This window comes from Actinia tenebrosa, unplaced genomic scaffold (genome assembly GCF_029948245.1).
Source record: "Actinia tenebrosa isolate PJP-AT-01 unplaced genomic scaffold, QUT_ActTen_1.0 PGA_scaffold0__85_contigs__length_37466705, whole genome shotgun sequence".
NCBI classification, from domain to species: Eukaryota; Metazoa; Cnidaria; class Anthozoa; order Actiniaria; family Actiniidae; genus Actinia; species Actinia tenebrosa.
Genome location: NW_028292569.1, coordinates 9,926,686 through 9,940,498, shown reverse-complemented (window position 1 = coordinate 9,940,498; position 13,813 = coordinate 9,926,686). Strand labels below are relative to the sequence as shown.

The 13,813-nt window shown below is 37.4% G+C and overlaps 2 protein-coding genes across 2 annotated transcripts; one reads left to right on the top strand and one right to left on the bottom strand.

Annotated features, from left to right (window-relative positions):
• The first annotated feature begins 2,766 nt into the window (after nucleotides 1-2,766).
• Nucleotides 2,767-10,093, top strand: LOC116295980 (zinc finger protein 511). The gene is made up of 12 exons (XM_031703942.1): nucleotides 2,767-2,880; nucleotides 3,072-3,157; nucleotides 3,267-3,340; nucleotides 4,455-4,517; nucleotides 4,846-4,987; nucleotides 5,806-5,862; nucleotides 5,969-6,048; nucleotides 6,882-6,978; nucleotides 7,070-7,122; nucleotides 8,099-8,231; nucleotides 9,306-9,377; nucleotides 9,733-10,093. The coding sequence occupies exons 2-11, from the start codon at nucleotides 3,092-3,094 to the stop codon at nucleotides 9,327-9,329; spliced, it is 789 nt and encodes a 262-aa protein (XP_031559802.1). The 5' UTR covers nucleotides 2,767-2,880; nucleotides 3,072-3,091; the 3' UTR covers nucleotides 9,330-9,377; nucleotides 9,733-10,093.
• LOC116295979 (tubulin-specific chaperone cofactor E-like protein) lies at nucleotides 9,417-13,790 on the bottom strand. Its single transcript, XM_031703941.2, has 4 exons — nucleotides 13,554-13,790; nucleotides 12,556-12,713; nucleotides 10,907-11,109; nucleotides 9,417-10,531 (listed from the first exon to the last, which is right to left on the bottom strand). Exons 1-4 carry the CDS (start codon nucleotides 13,669-13,671, stop codon nucleotides 9,718-9,720), a joined length of 1,293 nt encoding a protein of 430 aa, XP_031559801.1. The 5' UTR covers nucleotides 13,672-13,790; the 3' UTR covers nucleotides 9,417-9,717.
• Between the last annotated feature and the right edge of the window lie 23 nt (nucleotides 13,791-13,813).

Here is a 13,813-nt window from a genome sequence, read left to right as displayed (position 1 = left end):
GTCTTGTTTTTGTTTGTATGTATGCAGGGAAACATAATGATGGTAATTAAACTGAGTGGACTGCAACTTGGTCTGAAATCAAACGCGCCATTACAAAATCACACGACCGCGTAGCGGGAGTGCCAATTGTAATTGCAAGTTTGATTTCAGACCAAAATTGCACGACACGAAGTTCAATTACCACTTAATCATATCCTTTTTGTAATCATACACAAGAAAAAGACACAATAAAGAGTGCAGAATAATCAATTTAATGTAGTAGAAGAACTAAATGCGAACAAACAAAAAAAAACATCTAAAAAATTTTTGTTGTTGATTTTTTTGTTTTATTTTGTTTTATTTTATTGTTTGAAAAAATTATTTTTTAGGATGCGATTAAAATCTCCTAAGGATGCGATTTGGGAATTAATCGCACTCCTTTGAACCAATCAGATTGCAGGATTTGGTAGTGATTACAAAAAGGATATGATTAAAGAATGAATGAGGGAAAGAAAATTGTATGAATAAGCAAATGAAACGATAGTATTCTGCAGTTTAACATCAGAAACAGTTTCTCTGCCTCTCGACTGGTTAATTTCAAATGCAAATCAGTTATCCTGCAATCAGTTTCTTGTAATTCTTGTAATTAAAAAAAAGAATAAGAAAATATGCAAATACCATCGTCGTCCATCTTTAAATAAACAAGACGCCCTATAGGCGTTCATTGGGTTGCCTGTATCATGCGCCATGACGCAGCAAGATCAAATATTCCAATGTTGTCAGTCAGAGTCTACAATTAGTTTTCTTATCTTTTTACCATCCTTGTTTAGAGATCCAAGTGCAGTAAATTTTCTTATCAGCAGACTTTGGCAGAAAAGATAGGAAAGCATAGCTCTACTTTTCGCGGATCGATATTGCTTATATGACTGTTAACGTCTGATCGAACTAGTTGTACCTATTTTATAAGCAACAGACTATAGGAATAAATCTCTTTTCACTAATTGAATATTTAAATCTAATAAAAAATAGAGTAAGAAAAAAAAAAAAAGAAAAAATTTTGTGTGCATAGATAGTTGAGATTCGAGCCCAGCAAAAGAAATTCAAAAAAATCGATTCCACTTTGCCATACCCCCGAGACATCCGCAGAGCTGAGGCGGCGTATGGACTTCGGACCTGACGGCGATTAAATCCTTCTGCCCTTGGGTGTACGAATTACGCAAGAAAATGTTCTAGCCGAAGCATCAGGGGAGAGACCAGCCGGCCCCCAGACCATATCGGCTAATCCCTTGCATCTCTGCCACGCACGGAATCGGTTGAAAAACTAATGTTAAAAAGTCTGTCTATTCGGTGCATTGTTTTCACGGCTATTGTTTTTATGATTGACCTGGAACCGTGGTCCAGTGGATAAATTGTTGTCGTTCAAGATATTTGAGTCAAGCTCGTCTGAGGAGGGTAAGCACTTGGATGGGTGACCTAAACATTATACCTACTCACGCTTTTTGTCCTTTTTTTCGTTTTTCGTTTTTGATTTTTAAAGTCATAGAATATAGAATAGTGAAGCTTTTCTATTTCTGAGTAACCTATTCCTGTCTACCCAAACCCGTAAATCTAGCAGAGAAAAATCCCTGGAAAAAATGAAACTGCCGGCCATTTAGTATTTTCATATAGAAGTGTTTTGACCGGCAGCCGGTCAATGATTCCAAAACACTCAATGGCCGGCAGTACCATGTATTTTTTTAAATCCAGCTTAATCCATACGATAACACATGCAAACCAAACTTAAATCTCCAACGAAACATTTTATGCTTTCTATAATCGTTTATAGCGCTTGCATTATCAAATCTCAAGTAGAAATCTGGCAAATAAACTATGACTTAAACACGGGCAATTGAAGGTCGCCAACTTTACTAATTAAACATGGCATTTGTTCACTCGCGAAAAGATTAAAAGCCTTATTTTCCTAGTTTAAGTTAGAGCATGGAATACTGCTTTGAGAAGCTAAAATAAACCGGCCCAAAGGCATTTACGACTGGGCTGACATAGGGAATCTAGAGAAATAAAGGAAAAATGTCTTCACGACATTTTGAGCTTTCTAGTTCTTGGTCAGTTTATACACCCGAGTAATTCCTAATCCTGCACTGAGCATTGAATTTCAACAACTAGCGAAAAAAGAATATGCGTAGACATTAATTGGCCGATACGTGAATCGCAGCCCCACCTCCAATCAATCACTTTGATAAATTGGCAACTTACATGATATCCCTGTATCATATGCCCGCAAAGGACTCTTGGGTACTGCCGAAAAGACCCCTGGGTACTATTGCGCAATTATGGCATTATCTAAAGCAGCCGGAAAATGCGGAGACACGCAACGCATTCTTAAGCCCCGTCCACACGTATCCGGATATTTTTGAATCCGCAACTTTTCGTCGCGGATTTAAAGAAATTCGCGTCCAGACGTAGCGTATTCGAATCGTTTTAGACCTTCCACACGTAAGCGATACGTATCCGGATATCAAAATCTTAGGTCAACAGAGCATGCGCACTTGAGCATGAACAGGAGGCCCGCGCTAAAGATTAGCGCGGAAAAGACTGGATCGAGACGAGGTTACGTTCACACGACGTCGGATTCACACGGTATTCAAAAATTTCCACTCTTTAGACCGTCAGAGAAAAGTTGCGGATTCGTCTACCGTATTCGTCAAAAAAAAGTTGTGGATTCAAAAATATCCGGATATGTGTGGACCTCGTGTTGACAATGTTACGTCACTACCTGAGCCCATTTTGCAATAATATTATGCGGTCAGCGGGCTCTCAAGCAAAAAACTTGTCAAGATCAAAAAATAAGAGGAAAAGTCTTTCCTCTTGTTATTTATTTATTTGGTTTAAAAAACACCAAAGGTAAGGACAATAATTAAAAGAGCAAAGTCAATAGATTCAGCATGTTTTTTTTATCAAACGATCGTTCTGAAAATGTTAGTTATTAGATTAAATTTACCTTTGTCTTTTGCTTGCTTTTGCTGGCTTTTCTAGAAACAGGTTTTTCATCTTATCTTTCATTTGTTTATTTATTATAACTTAAATGTTTCTAGCATGAGAAGAAGAAGACAGTATGGCTTTAGTTTGGTCTTATCGTCCGTTTAAACGTCTGCTTCCCCCGGGGCATCCATTCTTTGAGGTAAAGTGTAAGAACTTTGTACTATTTTAACTTGTTCTAGAGCTCAAATTTGTGCTATTTTAAACCTATTAGTCAATGAAATATCTTAACTTTGACTTATTTGCTTTAGGAAGGCGATATATTTTGTAATATTCTTCGGAAACAAGTCAATCTTGGTGAAGATTTGGAAGAAATTATCGAGAGGTTTGTGAATACAAAGTGCAGTTAAATACAATGTAATGCTGTTGTTTTGAAACAGCATTTGACTTTTCTGGCAAACAATCTATTTATGAAACAACTGTAATAAATCTTGCCTTCTGATTGGTTGGGAGCCCATGCTTTATGAGATCACACAGCATGTGCCCACACTTTCAGTTACATCATTCCTATCCAAAATAACTGTTATTGTAAATTGTATTTTATAAAAGAAATAAACAACTTGCTTGCTGTGCTGCGTGGAGTTATAAAGCACTTGGCAGAAAACTTTAGAAGTGGTGAGAAGCACTTTTCTAAGCATCACGCTCCTAGTAGCACTTCTCCCATGTTCTGCCAACCCCTGCGTGCTTCATTAAGTACTGCATGCACACAGCACACATTTTCTATTTCTTCATTACTATACATATGCTCTCATTTGTCAAAAACAGTGCTGTATTTTTGTTAACACTGCATGCATGAAGTAATGATAGCACGAAAGAAGTGACTGTGAAGAAAAGAATGAGCATAGGATAAGAAGAAGTGTTCTCATGATTTTTGAGTGCTGTTGGCACATCCCAAGTGCTGTATTACTAAACAGAGCACATAAAAGCTGTTTTACTTGTTTATTGTTTTATTACCTATAATTTACACTTGCATATATTACACTAACTTATATATTTATGAAATGTGTTTTTGTCACTCAGTAAAGATCTATATGTTAAGTGTATGGTACATTGAGTGTATTCGCAAAGCAGACTGCATACGTGTGAACAGAATTAGCAGTATGATCTTTTCACTATTATTATATAGTCACCTTGAGCACTATGCATGCGGTCTCTGATTGGTCAATTACTATATATGCTGCATTAGTAAAAGAATCATGGTGCTGACAATAACCAAAAAGGGAATATTCTCTCCTTACTTGGCTGTGCAGGGTTTAACGTAACGTTTCTTCTACTCTCAATCCTGTTTGAAGATTTTCAAAACGATTTCCATCAATTCTCAGTTTCATTCCTTGCCTTCAAAACTATCTGGAACTCTAATCCACCCCACCCCACCCCACTGGTAATTTATGCTCACTTGTTTGGGATTTATTTACAAGTGTATGGAATTTGTTCTTCAGTGCTGAGCCAGAGTTTGAATGTTCAGTCCATGGCTGCCATGAATGTTTTACCAGTACTGTAAGGTAAGGATATATTATAAAGCAATAATTGTACAAGGTTAAGCAAAATATTGCAATTTGTTAGTGATTAGCTAAAAACATTATTTGCCGATGCCTAAGGGAGATACTAACAAATCATGATATTTCTGCTAGTACTTAGTTCCAACTTGGCCAATGAAAATAACCTTGGGGAAGGGGTTTTCAATGATAATAGTATTTATTAAGAATTAGAGATTTTTTTTAGTTATTCCAGAAAATATTCTAACCTTTAGACCCTTTTTAAAGTCCACTCTATATGTCATGCAGTCCTTTGATATCCTAAATAATTTCTATTTTTTGAATATTGTTCAAGGTATGAAGCACATTACAGAAGCTGCCATTGGAACAGATGTCGGTTCTGCAAGAAGACCTTCCAAACGAGTTTTCTGTTGGACCTGCACATTCTGGAGAACCATGACACACTCTTTCAGATGATCGCAAGAAAAAAACATATGGTACTTGATGGATTGTGTCTACACCTAATTGAAAAAATGTTGTCGGGTTCAAAAAGAGGTCATATCATCAAAGCTAAGACCGAAGGGGAGCATGGGAAGACAAATAATTATGCTAATTTCATGCGTATTGCAGTTTTCCCTTCCTGTGCACATTTTATGCATCATGGCTTTGGCATGTTGTTAATCTAGGTCGTCCGACTTTGCTGTACTGTGCATTTTTACATGTCTATATGCAAATATAATACCATCTCGGGGTACCCAAAATCCATTTCGGTCTTAGCTTCGATGATATGACCTTCTCGAACCCGACTACGTTTTTTCAATTAGGTGTAGTTCCAGAAATGATCCATACCCCCCTCCCCCACAGATTTCTGAGGGGCCAGAGAAAGAATAAAGTTACAGAGTTTGTATGTAAGAAACTTAGTCATTTCTGGGGGTACAGGAGGGGTTTTTTTCTTCTGTGGGGGGGTTATGGATAATTTATAAATGCAACTACACATTACATATTTATGACATCCTTTATTCTCTTACCTTGGCATTGTTTGAGACGTTTTTTGTCTTATATCGTTTATTTAATGTACCAACCCTTCAATTTTTCTTTTGCGACAAGCTACGAAAAATATATTACAATTTTTCATAGTTGTCAAATAAAACTTTTACAGTGACAGTCTGAGGACATACCTTGTAGTATTTATCAGAAAATTTCCATACCTGCCTCTTGGAGGGGGATTGGAATTTCCAATGGGTGGGGAGGGTCTATGGAGGGTATATATAGTTCTAGTCTAGGTACCAATAATTTCTGACATTTCCTCATCCAGTACAGATGTCTGGTAGAGAGTTGCCCTGATAAATTCAATGGAGAAGAGGAGAGGAAGGTAAAGACCTAATTGATCATTTGGGTTCCCTGTGGTAGTCACACAGGAAGCCCATGATTCATATTATGAATGGAGATAAGTATTCATTTGCTTTGGTTATTTGTAGAAACACCTGGTGGAGTTGCATCAGTACCCATCAGACTTCAGATTCAATAGAACAAGCAGATTACAAAGAAAGATGAAAAGGTAGGGTGATGATGGTGGTGATGGTGGTGGTGGTGATGATGATGATGGTGATGATGGGGGTGATGATGGGGGTGGTGGTGATGGTGATGATGGGGGTGGTAGTAATGGTGATGATGATGGTGATGATAATGGTGATGGTGGTGGTGGTGATGATGATGATGGTGATGATGGGGGTGATGATGGGGGTGGTGGTGATGGTGATGATGGGGGTGGTAGTAATGGTGATGATGATGGTGATGATAATGGTGATGGTGATGGTGATGATGGGTGGTAATGATGGTGGTGATGTAGATGATGGTAATGATGATGGTGGTGGTAGTAATAGTGATGATGATGGTGATGATAATAGTCATGATGATGGTGATGATGATGGTGATGATGATGATGGTGGTGATGATGAGATGATGGTGATGATGGGTGGTGATGATGGTGGTGATGATGATGTTGGTAATGATGATGGTCAGGAGCTCCTGTTGATGATGGTGGTGATGATGGTGGAGGTGATGGTGGTGGTGATGATGATGATGGTGATGATGTTGATGATAGATAGTGATGGTGATGTTCATGATCATATTATTCATGATGGTGGTGGTACATGCTGATAATGATGGGGGTGATGTTGGTGCTGCTGCTGCTGCTGCTGCTGGTGATGGAGATGATGATGATAAAGATAGTGACAATGATGATGGTGATAATTCTGGAAGGGATTATTTAGTGGAAAGGATGATCATACTGTAATATTTACTGATGGTAATGGAGGAGGATGATGTACTGCCACACCTCAGCAATACAGTCATCTTCCAAAATAAACTAGGTATTTTATTGTAATTAAGAAAACAGGCTGAGAGCACTACAAGCATTGCTGATTCAGCACAGAAATCTCCCACAGATCTACCCATGGACACAGACAGCACAACACAGCATGACCAGGTAATCAACAATGATGTTGTGTGGCAATATTTTGTTGTGGAAGCTGTTACTAACAACTTGTTTTCTCTCCATTTTTGATAACACTTCTAAGAATGGAAAACCTACTACAGGAGAAAATAACAACAGTGCCTCTCAAAAACAGAGGTTGGTAATTTAAGCTACTTCTAAATAGGGTTGTCACACAATAGGGAAGTCACACAATAGGGAACCTTGTTAGGGTTGTCTCACAATAGGGGTGTCACACAATAGGGAACCTTAACACACAATGGGATTGTCACACTATAGGGTTGTTACACTATAGGTTTGTTGCGCTATAGGTTTGTCACCGATAGGGTTGTCACCGATAGGGTTGTCACACTATAGGGTTGTCACACAATAGGGTTGTCACACTATACTGTATCAAGCTCTCCCAGCCTGAGGCCAGGGCTGTAGACTACAAACCAGTCCAAAGCAAGTTGAGACTCAAACTAATCTTCCCCTTCCCATCAAAACACAAAACACAAACTCTATCACTTTCCCTCTCCCCCTTCAATGTTGAGATGATCAGCTTGTGATTTGAGTGAGGGGAGTACCTTGTACAGAAACAACATTGAACTGAAAGGGGGGGGGGGGGGGGTTGATAAGACTAAGTAGGAATCCATTTATTGAAAGGAATGCAAATGAAGCGTAGGAAATAATGAGGGAAGTCTCAACAGCTTTGTAGGGATTTTTCAGCTTGTGAAAATTCCTATACAAAACAATGCATTACTGTAACAATGTTCAGTAACAATTTTTGCTGACTCCTTCACGATTTTTCATTATATAGAAGTTGATAGTGTTTTTATCCTTGCAACAATCTCTGCTTTTGTGAAGTCTAAGTAACTCACAGATTGAATATGGTGTGGTCAATAGAACTCTTGTATGCAAAATCGCCCATTTCAGATCGCATGACATTCCCTTGAGAATTATTCTTTTATGACGAACATGTTAAAATATTTACACATGAAAGAATCAACTCCCAAGAGTGGCATCACATGGTCTGGAATGTGGACAACAAACAACGAAGCTAAAGAGGTCTATCGCATGGTTCTTGACCAGTGACATATTTAGCATATTATGTTCTCTTTAATCATTACCATAGACTTCCCAGGGCTATATGTTTTGGTAGAGGATCAAGCCGTGGTTTTCAAAGAGGCAGCGCACCCAAAGGACATGGTAAAGGGAAGAATAAAAAGAAACAAGGAATGTCCAAACCACCCATTCCATCTACTGAGGTACGTCTGTTGGACCCGTCTTTCACTCTCCTTTCCTATTGATGGGTTGAAAGCATTTCCAGAGAGTCAAAAGACAAAAACATGACGGCCATTGTGGTGCCGTTAACAATGGATGCTAATGAGAAATCTTTTGTTAAATGGTGCCATCATGGCCGCAATGCCGTTAATTCGTGCAATCGAAAAATAAACTCTATGCCATCATTATATTAGTAGAGTGCAAAAAAAGGTGTGAAGAGAACCACTCGCGTGCTATGTTATTGAACGGAAAATGTTGTTTTATATCTTACCACTGCTTTCATTGCTGTGCTGATCAAGACAACAGTTGTAACAGAGGAATTAGGCATTACGTACACTATTGATGGTGGCCAATCAATAAAATAAATAGAAATAGATAGATAAATACACTGATGGGTCTCGGCTATGTTTGATCGTCAACCCAAACAGTGGGTAGTTTTCCCAATGGAATACAGAATGTCTGACCAACAAACTCAAATTCATATGATTTTTTAGTTAATATGGATTGTTTTTTTAATGTACCTTTAGAATGCATCGATTCTAGGACAGACACTTACAATCTTCAGCAATCGGTGTGTGTTGTATATCATTAAACACAGTTTAGCTTGTCCAACATAGCAACAGTAACTAGGGAAGTAGAGCAATAAATGTGGGATCAATGTATTCCCAGAGTACATGGGAGCCAAGAGAAGGTGCATAACAGAGGGTTCCTTGATTGACGGCAGTCTATAGCCTAATTTATTTGACTCAACTGTTGTCTTGATCAGTGAATAGCAATGAAAACTGGCAGTGGTAAATTGACTCACGTTAGGTGATATGATGTTGACAAGATATGGCTTGCAATGGACCCCTAGCTTGCATGTGACCTCAAAGCAGCTCAAAGAACTTCAGTCTACTGAAAATTGGAAACCTATTGTTATGTCCTGCATTCTGACATGCTGCAAGGGGTCTGTAGAATGAAGTACTAACACATCACAATCATAACTTTCCTTCCCTGTGATGCTGCTTGTGACTTCACAGAAAGTAAAACCTTCCCACTTTCCGTTTTTTTTATTTTAGGTTGTTATGGAAGACGTCAGCTGACACATGAAATGAAATTATTACACTAAATATATTTTCAAAAGAACAAAGGTACCGAAAATAGAAATCAAAGGAATGGAAGCTGAATAGTTATCATTACATCCTCTGCTATTTACATTATAACTTGAAATTGATATAAATAGAAAAACATTACATATACAAATCACCATTATAACATACACACTGTGATAACACTTTATACATTATTTTAGTCTTCATACAAACTTGGATGCATCTTCAGCTATAATACAGTCATCCTCATTAGTATTCTTTATATAAAGACATGGACTGTTATAAAGATCACTTTTATACTAGTCAGATATCCTAAGATATATAGGACTTTATCATGTGTATTCCAAGTACAAAAACAAAAAGTTAACCAATTCCTGCATTACAATCCTTTCAGGAAGACATGAATTTCATCTCCATCGTGCATAGTGTATCCATGCAGTGGCCGCAACACATAATTCATCTCCTGCATTCCAAATGGACTCTCGACGTCATTAAAAAACAATGCTAGCTTCCCTTTAGGAATACCTAGTTCATTACTGATGTAACTCTTAAAGTCTTTGGTTGTCTGTCGCAAGTCAACATCCCTGGTTAAAGTTGAGTGCCCTTCGCAAATTATAGAAAGCTTTGCAAAAATCTTTGGGGCTAAGTTTATGTCAACCAGTTTGTCTAAGACGCCGTAAACTTCTATCAATTCTTGTAACCGCTTGGGAGGGTTTTGATCGTCCATGTAGCATCGAATAAAAAATCTCTCAGCATCTTCTCTTTCTTCTGTTCCCACTTTTGTCCCATTGATCTTTACGACATTAGGCAACCTTGCGATTAGATGCTGCCTCTTTTCCTTGTCATCAGTTATTTCGTCCATTAAAGGAATCCCCAGTAATCTAATATCTTTCAGCGAGGGGAACCTTCTCAGAGCATCAATGCTTTCCCAGGAACAGATTCCAGTCTTATTCAGGCTCAGCACCCTAAGAGCAGGGAAGAGATTTTGAGCATCATCCTCAAGGATGTTCTCCAGAGAACTGTCCGTCATTATGAGGTGTTCCATACATGGAAACATTTTGCCAAGATTCTTCACTTCGGTCCACTCAGTGAGGTTGTGTTCGTTGAGGTACAGGCGTTTGACTTTGGGGAATTGTTTGTCTAAGGACGGAATGTGGGAGTATTCGTTGAGACTGAGGTATATTTCCTCTAACCTAGAACAAGAAAAAACACAAGTCATTCTTAAACAAGGCTAAATCTTCAAATTTTATTGAACCTTGAAACAGTCAAACTTCTGGGTTAATTGCACCAGTAAACCTGGAAAAAAACCGGTAATCAAGGAAGAGGGTAAGCCTGCAATTTTTTGGACTGTTGGCTGAATATCAGCCATGTGTTGACCGAGCATTGGCTATCAGCCATGTGTTGACCGAGCATTGGCTGACTATCGGCCATGTCTTGACTGTGTAATACTTGGCCAATTATCGGCCAAGTGTTGAGCAAGGAGAGAGGCAAGTGTATATTAAATGAGTCTGTAGTCAAGGAAAACAGTGGCATTCACCAGATAAAAAAAATTGTCACTTTTAACTTACGAGGTGAAACAGTCAAGAAGAGCATAGACTGCATCAAACGATATTCCAGTATTATTGAGCGCGAGTTGTTTAAGAGGCAAGGGTTTGCTGGGAAGGTCGAGTTCAGCAGCTTGGTGAGCTATCTCAGTCTTATCATCTGTTAAAGGATTTCCACTCAAGTTTAAAATGGAGAGATTTTTCAGTTGAGAAATGATGGAAAAAACCTGGCAAAAAAGTAAAAAAAATGATATTAGGCAATACAAGGCATTAATTGTGCTGTTTATTCACTGACAGGTTTCTTTATCCAGAATTCATATTTAGGTACAATTAATATGTACTGTGATACCCTATGACAATCAATAGGTGAAAATACTCAATAAGCAATGTGTGGTTCCAGAAATTATCTGTACCCCTTACAGAGGATTTTTTTCACCTCCCCCCCACCCAACCCCAGAAATTCCAATTTTTTTTCCATACGAATAGACCCGTTTTGAATTCCAAATTACCGCTGTGTTTCTTGATTACAGACTCATTTGCACAGGGTTAGCCTAGAGTTTGTGCAGAATATTCACGTGTTCCAGTCAAGGTCCGTCGAGTTTCAAAGTGTTCGTATTGTTGAAGTTGTGCATTCTTTACTTTACAATCGGTATTTGTGAATATTTAAACACTGATACGAGGCTAACCCTGTGCAAATGAGTCTGTAATCTGTTAGAAAATACTCAAAAACACAAAGGAACACAGGGGTAATTTGGAATTCGAAACTGGTCTATTCTGTAATTTTCGTTCTTTCTCTGAACCCCATAGCTATCCTCATTTTCTCATGAGAATAAAAAAGATTATATTGAAAGGTTTTTTGCTGCTTTCTGATTGGCTCCACTCCCCAAAGTTGGAATATTGTTTTCATTCTACAATTTTATTGGTTCTCTCTGTCTAAGTGGCCCTGGTTATAGTACGTAGTCACACTAGCTATAAGGTCTAACTAGTTTGTTGTTGTATATCTCCGTACATACAAAGATAAAGTAACAAAGGTACATACAAAATGGCAAATATTGATGGGGTTTAATTGAGGCAAAATCAATCAAATGGGTAAATGAGGAACTTAAACTATCAAAAAAGTCTAAACCAAGTAAATTGAATATACAAGTTTAGCTTTGTTTTAAAAGCTGAGTTATAAGGCCAGCATTATCATAAGTTAGAGTGCAAATAATATACCCATGAAATAGATAGCTCAAGCTAACTAATTACTAACCTTTGGTTGCCTAAGTCTAATTAGTTAAAATAGGCGAGCCGTGACAGGTAAACTAGTGCATGTGTGCTACTCAAGGGCACGCATTTTTTTATTTTTAAACACACTTACAAAAACTGAAACAATATTTTGTTGTAAATGCTTTTCCTTTGTATATTTGACGTTCACATTTTCATATCTATTCATTCGTGTATTGAGTTGTCACTCTAGTAAATGCCCATGCCCTTGTCATGCCTCACTGAATTCCTATGTCTTGTCTAATTAAGCGCTAACCATCTCCTATTTCATCCTATATTATTTGCACTCTAACAGAGGGAAATGTATCTTCACTATGATTATGAGAAACAGCTGTAAGTTATCAGAGGAAGGCAAAATAGAGGGTATTATTTTGGTTCCAAGATTTTCAAAGATGATAGTCCCTCACCTCACTCCATTGTGTGATGTTATTATTCCCAAGGTCTAGTTCCTCTATGTTTGGACATAACTCTGCCACCTCTTGTGGTGGCCCTGCGCAGGTTACACCACAGTCATCTAGGGCTATAACAGTTCTCTTGGAGTAATCCATGGCTTTGAGCAATGCCGCTGATAAAACAGAAATTAAGAATGGAATAAACATTGCACATTTTTCCAATTTTGCCTATTTTAATTTTCAATGCTCACCTCACCTTAGTGGTAAATAGTTTTTGAATTTAAAATATTTCCATGAACATTTTCAAATCACCTTAAGCACCAAACTTGTGTTTTTTCTTTTAATTCTCTTTGCACCGAATTTTTTTACTTTATAATTTTAAGTTAGCTTGTAATTTCGTAACTTGAGCTCCTTAATGACAAAACATTGCTAAAAATTGAATTTTAAGAAAAATGTTGGATTAAATTTCAAAACAATTTATGAAACTTGGAATAAATTTTGTAAAAAATTGGAATACCAATCAGCAGCGTTTTCTTGAAGTGTTGACTTTCACACTTCTAAATCTAACAAGAATTTGATAATATGAAAAACCATTTTTATTTGCAAAGAGAAGGTAAAGAAATAGTGAAATTTTGTTCGACAACAGTTGGAATTACTCTCAACGGTTTTGAACAAAAAATGCGTTCATTTTTGAAATGATTGTTAAACATTTCGTTTAAATAAAACAAAATTATTAGTATATTCGACATTTATTAACAAAGAATAGACTTCTTTGTTAAAAAGCTGAGCTAATTTAAAGAAAACGTCTTTGAAATACGCTGTGAATACAACTGACAGTAAAGCTGAATTTAAAATCAGAAATTTTTCATCAAACTAAAATGTCTGAATTTTTTTTTGTGTGCGTTTGCTGAAAGTGAAGGAAAAGGGAAGCATCGTTCAAGAACAATACGACATCAGTTTTTTTATGAAGAAGTCACGAACGGTTTTCAATGAAGGACACGTAATGGTTTTACCTTTTCTTTTGGGAGAAAAACTAATGTGGGCCAAGTTAGTGACTTCGAACTGATCATCATTGTATTTTGCTAGTAAAGCTTCCTTTAGCGAGATTTCTTCGTATTCTTGCTTCTCCATGACTCAAATCATCTACAACTAGAGAGCTGAGGCGAAGAGAACGCAATATCCTTAAAGATCACACGAACGAAGACAAAAACAATATATTCGATAAAGAAGAACCTTTGATCAAAACAACAGCAAACCTCGTTTGCAAGTGAGT